Consider the following 21,501-nt stretch of genomic DNA (forward strand, 5'->3'; position numbering starts at 1 on the left):
AGCAGGTCTTGACTACAGTGCTAACCTGCTTATCAAATTTAAAGGCGCTGTTGAAGGTCACTCCAAGGTTCATAACAGAGGGGAGGATATTTTTATTGAGGGAGCCCAGAATATCAACCGGGGAGACTGTTGGTTGGGGTCCAAAGAAAAATACTCTCATTAAGGGTGAGGAAGTTTTGACTCAGCCAGGATTTAATCTCTGTTAAGCAGTCCTTCAACTGCTGTAATGAGTTGGCATTTTGATTGAGAGGCAGAGATATCTGTACATCATCAGCGTAACAATGGAAGGGGATATTATGTTTTGTGATAATTGAACCTAGGGGCAGTATGTACAATAGAAAAAGGATGGGGCCCAGAATCGAGCCTTGGGGAACCCCACAGGTAAGAGGGGCTTTGGCAGAGGAGAAGACACCTAACTGCACTGAGAAGCTACGGTCCGTCAGGTAAGACCTGAACCATGCAAGGGCAGAGCCTGTAATGCCTGCGGACTGTTCAAGCCGTGACAACAGGATACTATGATCCACAGTGTCAAAGGCAGCAGTTAAATCTAACAGCACCAAAACAGCTGGGCTACCTGAATCGGCGGCTAAGAGCAGATCATTAAAAACTCTTAAAAGGGCAGTACTGTGCATAGGTTTAAAGCCAGACTGAAATTTTGCATGGATACCATGCGTGGTTAAAAATGACTGCAACTGGGCGTAGACTACTCGCTCCAGGGCTTTAGATAAAAAGGGTAGCTGGGAGATGGGCCTGAAATTTGCGAGAATGGAGGGATCGAGATTTTTCTTTTTAAGTAGTGGCTTAACCACGGCATGTTTGAAGGCAGCTGGGACACATCCTGAGCTAAGAGAAGTGTTTACTTTACAAGCAATAAAACACTTGCTCCAACTGATTCAAAAACATCTCAAAGGAAGCGAGAGGGAATGCTGTCTAAGGTGCAGTTTGTCGGCCGCAGGTGCTTGACTACTTCCGAGAGAGAAGAGAGGGATACAGGCTCAAAATGGTCGAGGACAGCAGGGCACAGAAAGGGAGCAGGATCTGGGGTAGCACTAGTATAGGCTAGCCTAAGAGCAGATACTTTTTCGATAACAAATTTAAGAAATGTATCGCAGAGAGTAGTTGATGGCACAATTGGAGAAGCATCACAAGGATTAATGATCGAATTGAGGACATTAAAAAAGGACATTCTTAATTTCACTGAAGACTACGTCACAGAACGGAAGCATAAGACAATCATGAAAGTATAATATAAAATATTTAAGTATAAAGAGATGTTTGTATTAGAAATCTATTTCTATTTGTGAGGAGGAGTTATTAAATCCAGTTTTCCAAGTGTTGTTTGAATATATGGTAAAGTTCAAATGTGTTAAAAATGGATTTAATTAGAGAGCATAGATTAGGTTCTGTTAGCTAGGCTTATTGAACCAAACTAGTTTAACAGTGCTACACAGCTGGCAAGCTAAGTTGGCTTGTAAAAGTTGGATGTTTTGAGGAGGCAGCAAAGCAGAAAGAATAGTGTTAACAGCAGCAGCTACCTGGCTGATTTTGAATTACTCTTGGCAGCTATGTAATTACTGAGATGATCCCCAGGGAAAAGACACACTCTATGAATAGCAAAAATATCGAGTGGTTTGTTTCTCTATTTCTCTTTAGTACCTTTAAAGTAATGGAGTTCCCTTTAAACAACACAAAAGAGCTGGATTTATAGAGTGATTATATTAGTGTTCAGACGCTTATCTTGAAGTATATTGGACATAAAACCCATAAGACAAGGCAGAATTATTAGCCTTTTTCATGCGGATAGGTGGGAACATATAGGTGACAGAAAAATATAAGAAGGACTTTTCAACACAGCTACAGAAAATCCAAGATAATAGGCTTCTTTTACTATTTTAAGTACGACCATTCAGCAGTCTCACAGACATACATTCATTGTAAGAAAAAGCGACCAATTTGTCCAAGGACAAAGAAGCCTCAGTAGACTGGAACACAATCAGGTAACAATCCTTTTTGGCTTTCCACCTACACAAGTTCACTCCTGTTCTGTGGTGAGAATTGAAGGCCATTATGGGAAATATAGGAAATACTTCATGGGGCTGGTTGAGTGAAATATTCTAGGAAATTACACTTGACTGCAAAATAAGTCCCTGAACAATTTAGTGATCATTCAGTGACATTTAGAAAGGTGTAAGGTGTTCACGTTATACAAGTCTTTGCTCCTGACACTGAAACATTTTAAAGGGTGTTTTTCTGGCTGAGAAGCTGACAGGACCATCCACTTACAGTAGCATTTATTTTTTGAAAATTCAAGGAGGGAAAATAGCTTTCTGTGATTGCTTGGTCTGTAGAAAAACGGGGTGATTTCTCAGTAAAACCGACTGTTTCAGAGCCATTAATATTCCGTCAACAGAATGGGGCAGGGGATTATGGTTTGTTCTTCAACATGCATTGTGGAATAGAGATGTTGATTCTGACCTTTTCCCTGTCCAGCGTTGCCCTTTCTTGCTGCCTGTTGCTCGGATAATGAGATCTAGGTAGTGTTACGCCTCATCCTGTCTGATCCACAGAACGTCCAAATACACAGCTTCTTTTCAACTCTGATATATGCCCTTTGAGGTCTTATTACCTGTGTGTGCTCAGTGGAAGTGTAATTTCATACTACATACTATTGCCTGAAATCCAGTGAACAATTGGAGTTCTATGCCTCTTTAAAGTTTAAACTACTCCTTGAGGATATGACTGGCTGTGTTTCATCTCATCAAAATGTTCTCTGTTGCTCAAAGTCTACGGTGCTTCAAGTGTTGCTCTTTCTTCTTTGATTGATCAAATAACCTGATGAATTTTTGCTTATTTGATTTTGGTGTCAAAATAGATACAACATGAACTGTTTATGTGTTGTAAAGCAACAGCATGTTTCATTTTCCTCCGATGTTGTGCTCTTCATTGAAACACTACTGTTGTAACTACGGACTGTTGTAACTACAGACAGCTGTAACGTTATACGTGCAATTTTTCAAGCAAATTCCTTAGCTAGCACAGCTAAACATGAAGCAAGTGCAAAAACACAAGATATAGCAAACCAGCTAACCTTCTTAATAGTGCAACAGCAAAAAGGCCTTCCCTGCATCTGCCTTACAGCTTTTTAATGTGTGAAGCTCTCACTTGCTCCTTGCCAGCATTCCCCATTGCCCAAGGCCTGGAAATCTTCTCCTCCCAGCATTCAAAGCTTGTGTGCTAGCTGTGTAAACACCTACATTCCCCAGGTGATCAAAGAAAGCAGTCCTGGCAGCAGGGCAAACTGAGATAGCAGCAGTTAGCGTTACTTTAGCAACAAGAACACTTTTCTGTCTATCAGGAAACTGTAAATGTTTGAGAACCAAGGCAGAGCAATAGGAGAGTATCAGAGGGATAGTTAGAAAACATCACCTGAATGACATAGAAGTTACATTTTGCAAAAAGTTGTCGAGAAGGGTTATTCAGACATTTTTTAAATGTAAAAGTTTTTTATACTTTTGCACATTAAAGTTTAAGTGTATCCGCCACACGTTATAGTATGCATGTTTTTTAGGTTTTTGCGCATGTAAATTGTCCGCCTGACACACATTCAGTTTAGCCTGTGTTTACTTCCGCGACATAGTGACATCACTATGTAAAGAATGCGCTTCTATTGGCTAGCACTCCAATACATTACGTGATCTAGTCTAAGGGGCGCGACATCTCTAAGCGGTTGACCAATCACAACAGAGCCAGCCAGCTAACCAATCAGAGCAGACTGGGCTCTGGTTTCAGACAGAGGGTGAAAAGAGGTGCTGCAGCACAGACAGTATGAGAGAAATAAAGAGCTTTTTGAACATTAAAGCATGGAGACACTAGAGTCACAAAATACAAATATGAACCTGAACATTTGCAAAATAGTGCCCCCTTTAACAAAATATTATCATACCAGTTAGTCACTTTTGTTGCTATTAACTCAATTAAGTGGATTAATTACAACTCGGATATTCGACAGGCTAACGCGCTACATACCACTCATTTTTGCACATCACTTTGATTCAGGGCCTAAAGTGGGACTGACAGAGACACCAATGTTCTTGGTAACATTACAATTATTTAAAAGTTATTATTTTAGGGTTAAAAGGTCACATAAATGGTGCTTTAAATGAACTCCATATCAGACTGCAGCCTTTTCTTCACCCCACACCTGTCTGCTTCTTTGTTATGTTTTCCAGCTCTGAACACCGGACCGTTCTCTCCCTGCTGGCTGCTTTCTGTTTGGTTTTTATCTACCTCCTGGTTCAAAGACGATGCTCATGGGTTTCCAAGGTTGCCCTCGCCCTCGGACTTTTGGGTGTCTACAGCTACCGAGCAGCTGTTGGCAACGTCTTGTTTCCCTGGCAACACTCGGGCCGAACTACATCCAAGTAAGTTTTTTTGTGAACCCCTATGATTGCGATTTCATTCACTGTAGCAGTCGTCAAATTGCTGTCCCCTGTTAGTGGGTTGTTTTACAGAGCACGGTGAGCGTGGAGGCTGCAGTGCTGCAAGTGTCATTAGGGACGAACACCCGCATCTCTTAAACTGTGATGATTAACTGCTGGACAGCTTTTTTTATTTCCTGACATCTAACAGCAGTAAATCTCTCGGACCTAGTGTACCAGCAAGTCCTGAATAAAAAATTCTGGCAGTGTATTAAATTAATTACACTAAAATGCGAGACACACTCTATGACGGTTGATTTAAATTGTCACTTGGTATCAGTGGTATAAACAGAATGGTACCTTTTTTATTTGTCTCCTCCAGCACAAGTCTCACCCTCCCCTTCTGTCGTCTGTAAGCGATGAAAACAAAGTCACGTTCAGTCACAACACTGAGAACAAAGCCAGCTCATTAGAGCATAGATTGAGCAGAGATAGTGAAAAGGTAATACATAGTAAAATATTGAAATAAAAGCTTGTAAATGTGCTTTTTATTTGGCTTGATAATTTGTTTTTGTTTAGTTCCCATGACAAAAATACAAAACAATGCTTTGCTCTCCATTGTTCAGAAGTTACAACAAAGTGTTAAAAGTCCAACTCTTTGGTTAAGTGCTTCCATCCAGATGAAGGTATTAAAGTCTTAATGCACGTCCTTTAGTTACCTATTCACCCTCAGTGACTGTCTTTGGTATCATTCTATAGTAACACTTTTCTGTTTTTTAATAAAAATTAAACAACTTTATTTGTATAGCGCGTTTAATTCACTAAGTGCAGCTTACAAATTAAAATCGAGAGAAATTCTATTCAGGTCAATGCTGGAACCTTTTTTCACACATAAAAACATAATATAATGATTCAAGGAATACAAGGATGTAAAAAAGGTACGATAATAAAAAAGTACAATAAAATAAATAGTGATCCAAAAGTGACAGATAGCCCTCTCAGTAAAACAAAGGAAGACGTAAGAAAAAACAAATAAATAGAATAAGATGTTAAGACACAATTTAAATAAATAAGTACAAAAATGTACACCAATAAAAAGAGGGATGTCACTACAAAAAGCATTACAAAATGCTCTGCCTGTCAACACCCTGAACTAGGATAGTAAACACGATGAATATATTATAGGTGAGGCGGGGAAAAGTCATATTAAATTGAGCGATTCTTTGACAGATCTGGGTTAGAATTGAAGAATATCCCTTAGAAGACTGAACACATTTGTAATGATGTAAAATGCTTTAACATTTAGACATTAAACTACCTGCTGTACTGCTTGGTAATAAGGATGTTGCTTTTTGTGAGAAAATAAACCTGTTCATCTCAATTCCTATATTGCTCTTGAGTTCCTCCTGCTATCTTTTAAATATAAATGCTGAGAGGAGTTTGGATTCCTTCGAGCTGCTGCTGCAGCACTGCAACCCTTGTTGTGAACACCTGAGGGAAGGAATCTCCTCTCCCAGCCCCTCAAAATTCAATCAAACACACAAGTTTCATAATCACATTCATTGTACCCGACATATGATATAACAGTTCATGCGTAGCACAACCCTCCCCTTTTGTGCACCTGAGACAATCTGTTGCGTCCTTGAACTCACCATGAATAATGCAAAATCATGTTTAACGTGGGCTTTGAAAAATGCTTGATTATCCTTGAAGATTGATGCCTCTTCGACTGCGTACCCAGAACCCTTTAGCGCAATCTATATATAGCTGTTGTTAGCAATTGTCCGAAAAGAGGGGAAATCAACAATCTTGCAGCTCCTAAGTGTGGTAATTTTTCATTCTGCAGACTGTAGCTTGGCACAGAGTTATCTCCCACTAACCCCCCGTCAGAAAAATAATGAGTGTGCTGGGCTGCACACAGTCTTCCTGTCTAGATTTCCTGACCTTCCTTCATCTACCACCGGTACCTGGCCTTCCCTAACCTTTCCTGTTCTCCTTGGCAGTCTCTCCTACTTCCTTAGCTAATTAAAATCTCAACCTCTCACCCTCACCCATTCAAAGACACCTGACTAATGCCATGCAGGGACCCTGGCTCCTTTTGACGAACTGCATGATTGACAAGGTTGCCGTTGACCCAGTCCTTCAGCTTTTTCTTCAACAAGTTGATCATTACGGCGCTCCACCTCAAGGGTGTATTTTGGACATAGTCTGTGAATTCCTTGCCAGATATCTTAGCAAAAACAAACTTTTAGTCTTGGGCAATGACAATGATATTCAGTCCATCCCAGACGCCGTACTCTGATTGCCTGGCGAGGAGAAGCTATATCTGTTTTTATACTTTAATGTAGATTAGCGTCCATTTGCTGATTTCATTCAAAGAATGTTGATGATTTCTCATGGGCTGGATATACTGTATTTATTTGATTTGGCTTATGTTAACTACAATGTAGCCGAATTTAAGTTTTTTTTCCGTGGTGGAAGAAGTACTGCTACTTAAGTCGTAATGCGTTACGGCAAATCAGAAATATATTAAAATACTGGATTAGTATTATTGATGCTTTCACGCACACTGATGAAGGTGTGTACTGCAGCCTATACTTACTTATATGTTTATTTATTTGTTGATTTGTTTTTTGTATTAGCTACTAATCTGAAAAGTTACCTCACGTGTCAAATAAATGTAGTGGAGTAAAAAGTCCAACATTTGCTTACAAAATGTAGTGGGGTAGTATAAAGAAGCATAATGAAAACACTTTAGTGCAGCACCTCTTTTCACCCTCTGTCTAAAACCAGAGCCCAGTCTGCTCTGATTGGTAAGCTCGCCGGCTCTGTTGTGGTTAAGCGCTTAGTGATGTCCCAAAGTGTTGGAGCGCTAGCCAATAGAAGGGTTAGGGTTACCTAGTGATGTCACTATGTTCCAGGTGTAAATAAAGGAGTCCAATGGAGGCGTTTCAGGCAGGGGAGGAGTGTGTGGGAGAGAAACTCCCTCTGGAGGGAACATAGGGATTTTAGCCTTTGCAGACCATACACATGCACACAAACCTACTGTATAACACACTACAGGAAAGGGAGAACCCCAAAAAGCATTAGAGGGCCCCTTTAAATACAGTATTTGTGGATGCACTTCGTAACATTCTACCATTAGTTTATTTAGATAGAATATTAAGAGCACTTTCTCTTTCTCTAGAATGAAAAAGAAACATGTTGCATTTTTCAATACCTTGTTTTTTCTTCCGCAACATAATGTAAATGTTAAAAGCAGTGTCTTTGTTGAGTTAAAGTCTGCTGTTCCTGGGTTACTCTCTCTGTAATTGTTATCAGAGTAAAGCCCCCTGACAACTCCCCGGTTCCCTCCTCGCCTTCCCTTTGTGCCAACGGCCTAATTGCGATGTTGCATCTTTCAAAATGGCTAATGGGGTTGAGAAACGCCAACGCTGCTCCCTTTAAACGGTTCAAAGAGTTACTGTGGATACAGTTTGTCTCTCTGTGTCTGTTTCTCTCCTTCTCTCTCACACACACCCTTCCTTATGGCATCATCACAAATGAACCTAAAAATAGACAGCCAGTGAACTGACAGAGCAAAGTTCTGCACCCCGCATTATTTATATTAAATATCGAGGGGATCACAGAGTATGACCCTGGCATTAATAACAATTTTAAAACAATCTTGGCGAAAGAGGCAATTGAGGTAACGAGAAAGGCTGAAGCCAATCACATTTTCTAAACAAGTGATCAAAAAGGAAATAGCTCGACATCAAAGAATCTGGCTGAAGGCCAAGTCTGTCTAAGCCTTTATACATCAGAGCCAAAGTTTCTGTCATCTCCGTCCTCTTTCTTTTGCATTTATGGCATATATTCTACCAAACATAAAGCCACAAGAGGCAACGCAAACGTCTGTTTTCATCTCTGTGTGTGCACGTGCTTCACACCTGCACAAAACATGACCCATTTTATCATGTACTACTTTATCTAGACAGCCACTGTTGTGCAGGTTCCCAATTTAAAAATATTCATGCATACCGATCTCGCTTAAAAATGGAAATGTATTCAAACTCGTCTCAAAACACCTGTGAACCCCTGCCATACACACACGCAGACAGACACAGACTCACACACCGAATTCATCTCTCAGTTTTATTACCCAAGAGGTAAACTATTTTATAACCCTGTTTCAAAGGCAATTCTGTGTTTGTTGAAAATATTATTGGTAACATTTAACAAATCCTTATTCTCTGCTGATGTTAAGCATTGTTCATAATAGAGCTTTAGTGTGTACTTTATCTTTCTTTAATATAGAAAAAAGCTTATTTATTTGTAATCTAACATAAAGCTAAAAACACTAGACATAATCACACTGCCAGCACTATAGCAAGTGTTGATCTTTTGGAAGTGTTTCTCAAAGTGGGGGGCGCAGAGGCATGACGGGGGCGCCAGAGACCAGGAGGACCTTTTTTTTTTTAAACAAAATTGTTATCACGTCGGCATGACCGGCGGAAGTTACACTTAGAAACCTTAGAAACCTATGAGGGCGCTGTAGGATACAGGTGTGTAATGTACATTTTGAGGATGGAAGGTCAATAAGCGGCATCAGGGGGGCGCTAGCGGGTGCTGCAGGTCCCCCTGAGATAGCCATAGCACCAGGGTGGGATTTTCATGGAGGCCATGACGGCCATGGCCGTCGTAGCCCCTCGGTCTGGCCGTTATGCCCCACAAATAATTGTACGTCCTACGGCCACCATGGCCTTTGGGCCCCTCACACTGTTAAAATCTTGAAGTTGCTTTAAAAGCATCAGAACAGTGGTTTCTGAACTGCATTATGCTGCGTTCACAACGGACACGATGCGAATATTCGCATTGCTCTAACCGCTGGAGTTTCACCCTGTTTCACCGCGGCTGTCAGCTGTGTTTACTCCTGTCACAGGGCGCGCTGGAGAGGGGGCGGGGCTTATATCCATGTAAATACTGTGGTGGAAACCAACTACGACAAACTTAACCTATTTTACCGGGATTTAATTGTAATACACGTTTCAAAATTATGCCGAATTAACTAAATACTGGTAACGGTTAGTAAAAACCATGCTTTGACAAGTGTGCAGACAAGACGGCAGGCGAAAAACCTTTTAAAATGCATGTTTTCTGAATGGAGATCGGATCGATCAGGCTAAACTAACGTTGTAGCTGCTCCGTCCAATCTCACACCAACGTCCTAAAGACAGACATGACACAGACAGTCTGTGGTATACACACACACGAATGAGCTGTTTCTTCTGCTCTGAAATGGAATCTATTTGTTACATATTAATATAATTTGTGATTTGATTTCGGATTTGTGAATGGGAGAAGTAGTAGATGGAAAACATACCAAACACTAATTAATCAAAGTAAACTATTTCATTTTATACACGGTAATACTAAGGAGGCATAGGCCTATAGGATGATATAATGGTTGATATTATTGTTATAAAAAAAGTGATTTGTTTTCCATGTCATTCGTGTGTTTTTCTTATAAGAAAGTTTATTTATTTGTAAGCTCCAAATCCAAATGTTTCCCTCAATGGCCTTTGTGCCCTGGCATGTGGCCTTTCCGCCCTGAAAAAACGTGTGACACCAAAGGACAAATGGCCTTGCCCCTAAAATGACGAAAATCCAAGCCTGCATAGCACCCCCAAGAAATGTATGTCTTTTTTATTTTTATGTGTGGAATTCATAATTTGAAAAATGATTGATTCGAAAATAATATTCTACAGTACAGTACAAGTACGTCTGGGTCTCTGTGTTTCATTCAAGCTCGGCTCTGTGTGTGTGTGGAACAAGCCAGTTTGTGTGCGTGCGTGACTGAGAGAGAGTGCACACCGGTACCGGAGATTGTTGTTGTTAGCATCTGGTGCTAGCTAGCTACACTAACGGATATAAGGAGATTTTTCAACAACAAGGTGGAGGGAGAGGCTCAGACTGAGAGGCTCAGATAACCTCAGCTCAGTGAGGTAAAGGACTCTCTCAGTGTTTAGATTATCTCAGTGTGTCTCAAACGGTTTGGTCACGATTAATGTAAACAATTATTTCCGAGGCACACGTTTATACGATCATTATAGGTATAAAAAATAAGAGAATAAATGAAAAACAGTTATGAAATACTATGACAGTAAAACAAGAATAGAGTCTAAAAGGGGAGTGATTTGTAAAATACCATAAAGAAAAAGTAAATCTTTTTTACAGTTCTGTTTCATATGGGTGTTGAGAGGTATCTATAGACAGAGGTGCACATAACTTTTTTGCCCTGGTTCTCAAAGGAGCACCTGGAGATGTTGCTTGGTGCTCATCCTTAAAGTGAAATAAACCGTAACTTTTGAGGGGTCTTGACTTTATTTGCCGGACACACGGCGCTGAACACACATGCAGAGGTGAACACAAAACACACATGCAGAGGTGAACACAGAACACACATGCAGAGGTGAACACAGAACACACATGCAGAGGTGAACACAGAACACACATGCAGAGGTGAACACAGAACACACATGCAGAGGTGAACACAAGACAACATTAGCACGACCAGTAATCCTACAAGCTGTCCCTCCTGACTGTTCTCCTCACTGTCTTCCTCTCTGTCAGACATGGTAGCTGATGATGTAGGCCTACTACTTCCTCTCTGGTTGAGTCTGCGATTAGCTGCTTGCATCCACAAGTCAACAGCTGGTTTTGGGTCGAAAGTCTCTGTTGTCATCTTAGACAAGTGGATGTAATCAAATAAGTATGTGAACATAACCAATAACCTACCATAGCCAATAACAAATGAATGTAACTTATTTTATTTATGTTGTTCATTCATATCTTATTTTACCTTAACATTTATTTATTTATGCATTTTTTTTTATCTTTCCAGTTTTAAAGGATATTTTTGGTTACTGTCCTATAGTATACATTGGAATGATTTCAAACCTGTTTATCCCAATAATTATAAAGGAGAGCCTTGGAAATATGTGTTTACATAAATTGTGATCAAAACATTTGAGACCCACTGAGATAACTTAGACTAAAGTGAGCTATCTAAACACTCAGTCCTTTACCTCACTGAGCTGTAGTTATCAGCCTCTCAGTCTGACTGGAGAGGACTCTCCCTCCACATCATTGTAGAAACATCTTCTTCTTATATCCGTTAGAGCAGCTAGCACCAGATTCTAATAACAACAGCGCCGGTACCGGGCGGTGCACCCTCCCTCTCTCCCTCGCTCACTCGCACTTTGGCTGTGAGCTGCGGGCGCCAGATAAGCCAACATCCCCCATTTTCATCACTTACAGAGCCCATCAAATGAAACGTGTAACCGGGGTGAAAACGGTGTTACATTTACTTAATTATGAATATTGTTACATCAAGGCCGAAAATTAGGATGAGCACCAATGGTCAAAAATGTTTTTTTCCCTCCCAGAGCTGCCAGCGCAGCGCCTTCACAGATCTGGCGCCCTAGGCGAACATCTATAACCATACTTGCCAACCCTCCCGATTTTCGACCCCGACCCTGAGTTCATATGCAACTCGCAAATATCTTTCTCTCTCTCCTCTCTTCCCTCTTCCCTCTTCTCTCTCCTCTCTTTTCTCTTCTCCTTTCTCTCTCTCCTCTCTCTCTCTCAATGTTGTTTTTCAAATGACCCGGTGCTCTTTTTATGGCGAAGGTGCGCATGCGCACCTGCGCACCAGTTATGTGCAGCCCTGTCTATAGATCTCTTCATTTTGCTCTCAAAGTGCACCAGATTGATGCTTTTAACTACAATATTTAAACAAAATCTTCCCGGGGGAGCTTGCCCCCGGACCCCCCTATGTTATGTACACTCCCCACAAAAATAGTACTTTACCCCTGCTTACACCTATATGCCGTGAGCTGATTATCGAGCCTTCATTGTAACAGTCGTGGGTGCACTGTGTGTGCGTGTGGGGAGTGTTGCAGTAGAAAATGTCACTGTAGCAACCGGTACATTAATGGGAAACCCTAAATGTTTGAGCACCCTCTATGAAACGTCAAGCTACCCCACAGCACCCCCAAAAGAAATCTCTGGCGCCACCACTGAGCCTGCAGCCGCGTTTTGAAGAAATGTGCAGTGCCAAACAGGCTCATTGCAGCCACTAATGCTGTGATAAGACACACTTTTTTGCCAAATATCAGCATTTTCTTTCTTTTCATCTTTTTGCACAGATTGCAAAGTGGCAAAGTATTATAACTTATTGTTCTAGCAAAGGGATTGCACAATTTTTGAGCACACAGACTTATGGAGCATTGTTTTATTATCACTGTTCTAGCAAAGGAATGTTCATGTTGATGTATTTGAATAAATGTTAAATTGGCCCAATACGTGATTATTTGTGTTGGGGGGGCCCGACTTTTTTTTCTCCTCCAAAGTGGGGCCTGACGGAAAAAGTTTGAGAACCACTGCTATATGGGGTGCTGGATGTCTAAGTCCACATGAAATTACTTAGTAGTAACCACAACAAATAATGACATAGAGTGAAGCCTGTTTTGTTGTAAATATCAGCCTATAAATAGTGTAAACATTTCTTTTTTTTTAATAAAGTAAAAAAAAGTTTCAATCCATTTTCTCAGTGTGTGTGAATAAATCAGGATGTAGACTAAGTTGCACAGCATCTTAGCAATGGCCTCGAAAGGCTTAATAACATACATATAATGTTACTTTTTCAGAATCAAAGAATACATTTATTAATCAGAGCACTTGGATAAGAATGTAGCACTTGTGAGATGACATTTTCATGAATTTTGGGGGGGCGTGTGGCACAGTGGACTATTACGTTGGTGTTGGGATCAGGGGAGCACAGGTTCAAACCCCACTGCAGTCAGCATGTCGTTGTGTCCCTGGGCAAGACACTTCACCCCGAATTGCTCCTGTGGGGATTGTCCACAGTATTGAGTATGTAAGTCGCTTTGGATAAAAGCGTCTAACAAGTGACATGTAATGTAATGTAATGTAATTCAGTCTGCCAAATGCTCCCATATTGATCCAGTGGTTTGTAGTGGAACTAGCCGTTTTGTTGGTAACCATTGTTTCAAAGTCTGGCACTTTGTCCCAGTGGCATTTTAATAGTTTCGACTTTGAAATGCCTAGATTTATCCCATAGAAAGACCAGGGCTCAGACAAAGTGGGCTGTCCCTCCTCATCCTCAGGCGTCTGCTGCAAAGCTTCCTCTGGCAGTGAATGACTTGTTTTGGCTGATTTACTGTAAGTGTTGGCCCGATGCAGGTGATTGATAAAGGGGATATAGCAAACATGTTGAGAGGATTGGTCGTAGTCTTACCTTTTCTTATTGACTCGCTGGAACACCAACGCTTGTTTCCAAGGTAACATAGAATCCAGGCAGCTCCTCTGTACCACAGCTTGACAGGCTACAGTTTTCTGTCCACTGCTACTATGAACATCACAAACTGCAGCAAACAAGATCAGATTGATTCAACAGATCGAGTTTTCTCACAGAGCAAGGTGGGGGATTCCCTGAGGCTAAAGAAGTCCTGAGAACAAAAAGCTGACATTTCCCTCAATAACATGTCATATTTATGACTTAATAAACACCAATCAAAGTTCAAGTTTATGAAAAGTTTAATAATTTAAAAACTTGTGACATTATTTTTTTCCAATTTCATTTCTACTTAGGTCAAACCAGTGAGAAGATAACATGCAGATCAATGTAGAATAACTTGATATCTTATGTTTATGTAGGACCCCATTCCTCATAAGGAGCTGGTGCATAGGATTGCAAAATTCCGATAATGTTCAGGGTGGAAAATTATGGGAAATAAAGTAAACTATATGGAAATATAGTTATTATTTGTTCAGACTTTATTTACCATTTCATATGCACATAGTCACACTTTTTGCCATGTTCTAAACAGACAAAATCCATGAATTTGACATCTATTCATTCAATTCCACATTAATATTACAAAAATTAGCTAGGATCTATCAAATATCATGAAACATAAAATAGAATCACCCAGTAGACAGTGATGTGGAATCAAGAATGCATTGTTGTAATTATACTGGATACCTATTGGGGTGCTGGCTTATGATTTATACTGTGATAAGGGTGCGCTGCATAATGCATTGCCTGGTTCAATTCAATTCAAAAGCTTTATTTATCCAGGTGAAATCCCATTGAGATCAATGATCTCTTTTTCAAGGGAGACCTGCAGCAGTAGGTTCCACATGAAGACATAACAACTTAAACAACAGAACAACAAAAGGACATACAGAAACATACAGCACATCATACAACCTTTACCGTCCTTTAAATAAAGTCATGATAAAGTGTAAGGTATGAAAGCAACACTAGAGTAAGTCAGCTTGAGAGTAATGCTGTTTCGTACATATTCTTAAGGTATAGTGATTTTCAATGTGTAAGGGAAACTTCTGCAGCAATGGAGCCTCAGGACTCAGAGAGACACGAGGAGAGTTGGAGCTGTCAAACACTGGTGGTTTTATTACAAGTATCGGCCGGAGAATTTCACATCACAAGTCACAGCAGCAAGAGGTTCTGACTGCACGGGTGGGTTACCACATCAATTCTGCCCAGCCTCTCTCTCTCGATAGCCCTTTTAACTAGTTCAGAGAGAATAAACAACATATTTGGGGAGATACACTAAACAGCTGGGATCACTGGAGATATCCCAACATCTGGAGACACTGAATCACTTGCCTGACTCTTAGGCTCTGTGACTGAGAGTTGACCAGTCATAAACTGAGATAACAGAGTCAGGGTTGGTCATAAAACGTCAACAGGCAGAAAAGTTAAATATCTTAGGAGTAAGGGAGAATTATTCTCTGACACAATGTACCTGACTGGATATACTTTGATCCGTTGATTAATGACTGCATTACTGAATCTGCTTTAATGAATGTTTAATGACCCGCCTTGTTTAATTAATCTGACAGTAGTAATGTTTCGAGGCTCAAATTCTCATGACCACATGCAATCTCAACAAAACAAAACGAACTCTTATCCATTGTTCTTGGTGATAAATGTGCTCTGCTGGAGACACAGCTGAACACTATTATCATCTCGACAACTTTGGCCTCTTCTTTGTTATTGTTCTGGAATAAGACTGCTGCGACCTTGGTGTTTGCTCGGTGGTCTGAACAGCAGAATGCTAAAGGAAAACGACTTTTACAAACTCCTATATAGAAAATGGCCAATTGTTTCTGAAGAGGTTTGTTGTTTAATAATGACTTTACAATTACACCTTCTGTAGCCTGGAACTTAATCTCCCTCTAGACTGAAGATCCAAAATGTTTTGCATAGTGCCATCTTCACTTGTTTGGAAAATGGATTACGTAATCCCCCTTTTAGCTGAATGACTCATTTAAGTATGACATGAAACGTTTAGGAATGTAATGGTGCAAAGCTGTGCTGTTTGGTAAACTACAATCAGGAGACACTTGAAATAACTGCCGCCACTTTGGTGGGGCTGCAATTGGGGAAATGGCGTTAACAGCAAATAGCCTTGATAGCTCAGAGATGGAAGAGGGATTTCTGCGTCAGAATTTGTCAAAGCAACAAGATTCCTTTCTGTTGGTTCCTGCTTTCTTTGTGGGAAGCATGGTATTAAAGAGGCCCTATTATTCTTTTGGGGTTTTTCCATTTCCTGTAGTGTGTTATTTAGGTTTTTGTGTATGTAAATGGTCTGCAAAGATTAAAATCCCAAAGTTCCCTCCAGAGGGAGTTTCTCTCCCACACACTCCCCCCCCCCCTGACTCCATTGTTAACTTCCGTAACTTAGTGACATCACTGCGTAAAAACCCGCACTTCTATTGGCTAGCGCACCAACACACTGTACGTGATAGGCTAAGGGGCGGGACATTTCTAAGCAGTTGACCAATCACAACAGAGCCGGCCATCCAACCTGAAGCGCAGGCAGTATGAGGCAAATAAAGCACTTTTTGAACATTAAAGCATTTCAACATATCACAATAGGGACACTAAATACAAATCAGATGTGAAATGTCCTCTTTAAGAAAAGGCATGGTACTTTTTGTAAACACAAACATAAAGCCGTTTTTTCCCACAGAAGTTAACAACTAAGCCCGGCAGCTGAAATCCATCACTGTCCTCGCATACAATCAAATCCAGGCCAGGATTTTCCTTTTTTCCTTTGCATCAAATAATGATGAATACAATCCCTGCCACATTGTTCGGGGAGTTGTGAATAATAAAGAATAGTGCTGTATGGAACATATTACTCTGCTCCTTTCCTACGCTGGAACAGGTTTCCACAAAACACACTGATTAATAATACATGTCCAATACTTGCTCAACTCCTTCAGGGTCAGCTATTATCCTGTCGTACTTTTCAGCTTTGACTTCATTCTGCTGCAGCGTCCCTTCACCTCGTGTCAGCGCTCTCTTGAGAAGAAGGGTGTTTGCAATGTTATGATTGTGAAGGAAAAGATTTTCTAAAAGCTTTTGAGCCCTTGTAGTTTGGAAATATGACCAGAAGCTACTTTAAATAATGATGAGGGGTACTGGGATCAATAGGTACAAGTAATATAAAATGGTGTATTCTTAATGACTGGGTTAATCTCTTCATGTTTGCTAAGAATATAATTAAAAGTGTCAGTTTCCTCAGGCTGTAATTCCTTTAAAGAAGCATTGATTTCCCAAACGTCATTAGCTCTTAATGCTCTCTTTCCTTCTTCATTTGTACTGAAATGGAATAAAACCACTTATCACTGTAGCTCCTACCACTCTTTTATTTTCTGTTTTTTAAGGCCTAATTCAATTATTCCTCCATTTTGGACATATATTAATGAATGTAAGTTAATTAAAATGTAGATATTAAAGGTGGGGTATATCATTTATTTCAGAAACACTTTTTGTTATAATCCATGGAATACTCTTAACATTCCGATAGCAATGAATATATTAAATGCTTTGACAATAAATACATACAAAAAATTAATCTGTGGAAGCCGTAGCACTGTAAAAAGCACGACCAATCATCTGAGCCGGCCCGGCTAAAGTAACTGGATGGTCTACCTGCCTGTCAGCCTTCCATCTGTGCACAAACTTATCTCCTGCCCTCATTGGTCATGTGCGCGTTCGTGTGTGTTGGAGGAGGGGCTCTAAGGAAGTGGCAGATTTTTTCCGGTTGTGTATTTTCAAATTCTAGCGCACTCGAGCTGGTTCCTCCAAAATTACCTACCCCACCTTTAAGGATGAAAAAGTATTTTTATTGAAGTTTATGTGAATTAAAGAAAAAGCTGAATGCCTGAAATGTAAATTGAACTAAATGTAATGCCCACACAATCGAAAGCACTTTTCCTTTAAAGCTTCAATTTGGGACCTTTTTGAGCATATCAATTATTGATGGTTGGAAAATGATTTTTTGTCGAGTAAGCCTTTTAGAAGAAGAGCCTTGTTTAACCTTGTAGTAGCTTCAGCTTTTAGACTCAGATTTACAGGGCAGTCATTATGGGCCTTAGCCATCGTTAAGTCTGCATTCAATCTCGCTGACGTGAATTTAAAGCTTATGTAGCTTACTGATCATCCGTCAAACTATTAAAGATAGGACATCCTGTTTCCTGTTAAATGTGTGGGGCAAAAGAGGTTGAGTCATAGAGAAACAATTGTGCATGTAACCAACCAGAGCTAAGAAAACAAGCACAGTTTTCTGATATCAGAAAGACAATCATTTTCAAATTTAACAAACTGAAGTGGGACAAGCCAACTGTAAAAAAAAAAGGCCAAATTCCAAACCGACCCCCACACACTCCTACTCCGTGAAGCATTGAACTCCATCTGTAGTCTCACTCTCCGCTGAATGAAACAATGGTTTCAAATCATCATCATATCTGACAACAAATATTCAATAATAATGATGATAAAACCCCCAAAAAACTTTAGTGACATTTCTTTTTTTTTGAGTTTCTTTTTGTTTCCAGATCTGATGTGTATTACCTGGTTGGCTTTACAGCAGTCCCTATAAATATGAAGTACCGTTTAGACTAGACACGGATACACTGTATATCACGTGAAAATAAGGGCTCCATAACCCACTCCCAGTCCCCACTGATTGGTTTGGAACAGCACTTCATTAGTGGACCCTCTGTGGGTAGGGCTCTGTTTGGAATTGGGCCTAAATCTCATTCACATGATACACACTTTACTCTTTGCTCACTGTGCAGTTGGGTGCAGAGTCTTCCAGCTGTAAGCATGTTAAGATTTGTTTCTATACCTTCTGTGCTACTAATGTCTGTCATCTGATTGGTAGGCGTCAAAAGGTAAGCAGTAAACGTGGTCAAAAATGAAATAACTTAAACTTTAAGGGCAGAGCTCGGCAAACATGCCGGGCGTTGTGCAATGCCGAAGGTGGCTTCCTCCATAGAAACACAATGGCAACGCCAGCGGAGAAACTCTTTTTACCGATAAAAAGAGTTGAATGTCTGATTTGGGTCAGAATTGTACCTATAATTGAAAGAAGTTTGTAATATTCACAACTCCTGTAAACAATAACTCTTGTGTTGTCTAACGCTAAATGAAAGGGACAGTAACCTTTATCCTTGGGAGGGTATAATATCTAGAAAGGAAAGCAGACGTACTGTTGCCGCAACCTTGTCATGGTGGATATAATATAAAGTGTTAAGCATTACAAATCAGCTGGTTTAAACATGTTGTGGCATTACGGAGTAGTCTTGGCTGTTGTCCTTTCTATTTACAACTTGTGATACAAAGAAAGAGAACTTTGCTCTCAGGAACAGTTGTAAAAAAGCAATATGACCTTAAATGCACTAGAAATATATGAATAGCACGAACAGCAATAGCATAATAGCATAACGATGGCAAACGTACAACAGACAGAGTGATGTGTGGGAGAGTCTGTTTTCCTCGGGCCATTCACTCTGTCTTCCAGTCTCATACCTTTAATTATGAATGTTACATCGACACGCTGCATACTGAATGAAAGATGGGTTATGAGTTACAGAAATATAACTTGTTCAGCAAGAGACAAGGATATGAAATTAATTAAAATGCTATAATAACAAAGAGTCTGAATATGCAGGAACCAGAGATAGTGTTTGTTAGACTATAGAGAAATTGGGTGTGTATTGTCCAAAACAGTCTCTAATCATTAAAGATAAGAAATGAAAAGTATTGTTTTGAGCTTTTACAGCATTATAACTGATGCCGTCATATTTGCTCATTAATCAACGTTTTCTTCAATATCAGCATCGGAGACAATTTATGCAGACCTGCTGTCTTGTTTTCAACGCTTTTGAAGGCTTTATGCTTTAGTGCATTTGATGTATTAAGATTGCTGTTTTGTTTGTGTTGATTAGCTTCATTTTGTTCTCTTGTTTTTCATCTTTTTAGTTTTCACCTTGTATTTGATAAGAAGCATCTCTTCCTGTTGTCCTCCCGTATATAAAGTCTGAATTCAATTATTTTCCTCATGTCCAAAAAACTAAATCTGTCTGCTTTTAATTGCTAAATGCATGGGCAGGTACAGCAAGGCTGCCAGAGCCCCTCTCCGAGAGGCACTTAGCATAATTACTTGAATATTGAACTTGGAGTTTTGTAGAGAAAAAAATCAATAGCGGCTTAAATGCAAAAAGTGACACCGTGTGTGATCCTTCTCTTTTAGGGGAACAATGGAGGCGCGCTTTGTGTACGTCTTCATCTTGGGCATCCTCTTCACGGGCACCAAAGACCTGCTGCGGTCCCAGATCATCACATCAGATGCCAGGTTGAAGAGCAGGGGATTATGGGAGATTTACAGTGGCTTGGTCTTGTTGGTGACGCTGTTGTTTCGTGCTCACAACCTGCCGGTCCTCTGCTGCTGCCTGTTGATCCAGACGCTCATGGCCCAGTTCATCTGGAAGAAACTCCACTACGACGCGGCACAAACTACCATCATGCACTACTGGTTCGGACAGGCCTTCTTTTACTTTCAGGTGAGCAACCATAATGATGTCAGTGATAGCAGAGCTTAGCTGTTTGCGGGCGGTTTATCAAGTCAAATAAACTCCATGTATATAAATCGGGATAACAGCATCAAAATCTCTCTCTTTTTTTTTTCAAAAGCAGTATTTCTCCACAAATTACTTATTTACAGTATACTGTATACTTTCTAATAGTGGGTGAGAAATTACCCCCGCCAACACACACACACACATTACCCACTTCCCACTTTAGTTTATCGCTTGTTTTGGTATATCTTTGCTCTCATTACCTTTATCATGGAGGCAATGTTTTTGGCTTGGTTTGTCCGTTTGTTTGTTAATCAGCTGGATTACAAAACAAATACTACTGACCTATCTACAGTGGAGGGGTTTAGCATGTGCGCAAAAAATTATATTTAATTTAATATATCATATTTTAGTTTAGTTAGCATTGAGAGATGGTGCATTTGTTCTGCATGTATGTGATGTTGCAATATTTAGCAAAATGAGCGCATAATCCTCCTCAAACTAAACATTTAAGTGGAAATAGCCAGCAACGTTTTGTTTAAACAATCAGAGCAATAAATTACAGCTTATATGTTTTATAGAATTGTTTCCACATCATAATTTAAAGGTTATGAACACCCTGAAGTCAGAACAATTACTTTTCAACTCAGGAAATGGGACCATTGGAGAAGCATGTGATCGCACCATTGGCATGGCCAACGTCTGTAATCCCCAAATGTTTGACTTTTTAACTTTAAAACTGATTATTTTGTTTCAATCAAAGTAACTGTAATGATTTATTTTCTTCTAAATGTTAGGTGGTAAATTCCAAACCCTTACCACCTCCTCTCAAATTTGATTAAAGTCCAGACCAGTCAAATGTTCGCTGCAGTAAATCTTAAAACTAGTGTTCCCCTTAAAAATCAATCACCCAACCATTAACAGTGTACAAGCTACAACCACTTCACAAAGTGTGATACCTATTGGTGCTGACTCCATAAGTGCAGAAGGCCCAAATGACCTATATTTACAAAAGAGAGTTCAGGGGACAACAAATCAGTAAGTAGGTTTTTTTTAGTCTGATTGTAAGAGACATCTAATTTAGCTCTCTGACACAGAGTGTAGCAACATTTAGAGAAGC

The 21,501-nt window shown here is 40.0% G+C and overlaps 1 protein-coding gene across 1 annotated transcript in view; it reads left to right on the forward strand.

The window, feature by feature from the left end:
• The window catches only part of pigg (phosphatidylinositol glycan anchor biosynthesis class G), a 70,309-nt gene that overhangs the window by 36,521 nt on the left and 12,287 nt on the right, over positions 1 to 21,501 (forward strand). The window contains exons 6-7 of the mRNA XM_034198953.1: positions 4,230 to 4,421; positions 20,057 to 20,366. Coding sequence (XP_034054844.1) covers positions 4,230 to 4,421; positions 20,057 to 20,366 — 502 coding nt within the window. The remainder of the gene's footprint in view (positions 1 to 4,229; positions 4,422 to 20,056; positions 20,367 to 21,501) is intronic.

Source organism: Gymnodraco acuticeps, unplaced genomic scaffold (assembly GCF_902827175.1).
Source record: "Gymnodraco acuticeps unplaced genomic scaffold, fGymAcu1.1, whole genome shotgun sequence".
NCBI lineage: Eukaryota > Metazoa > Chordata > Actinopteri > Perciformes > Bathydraconidae > Gymnodraco > Gymnodraco acuticeps.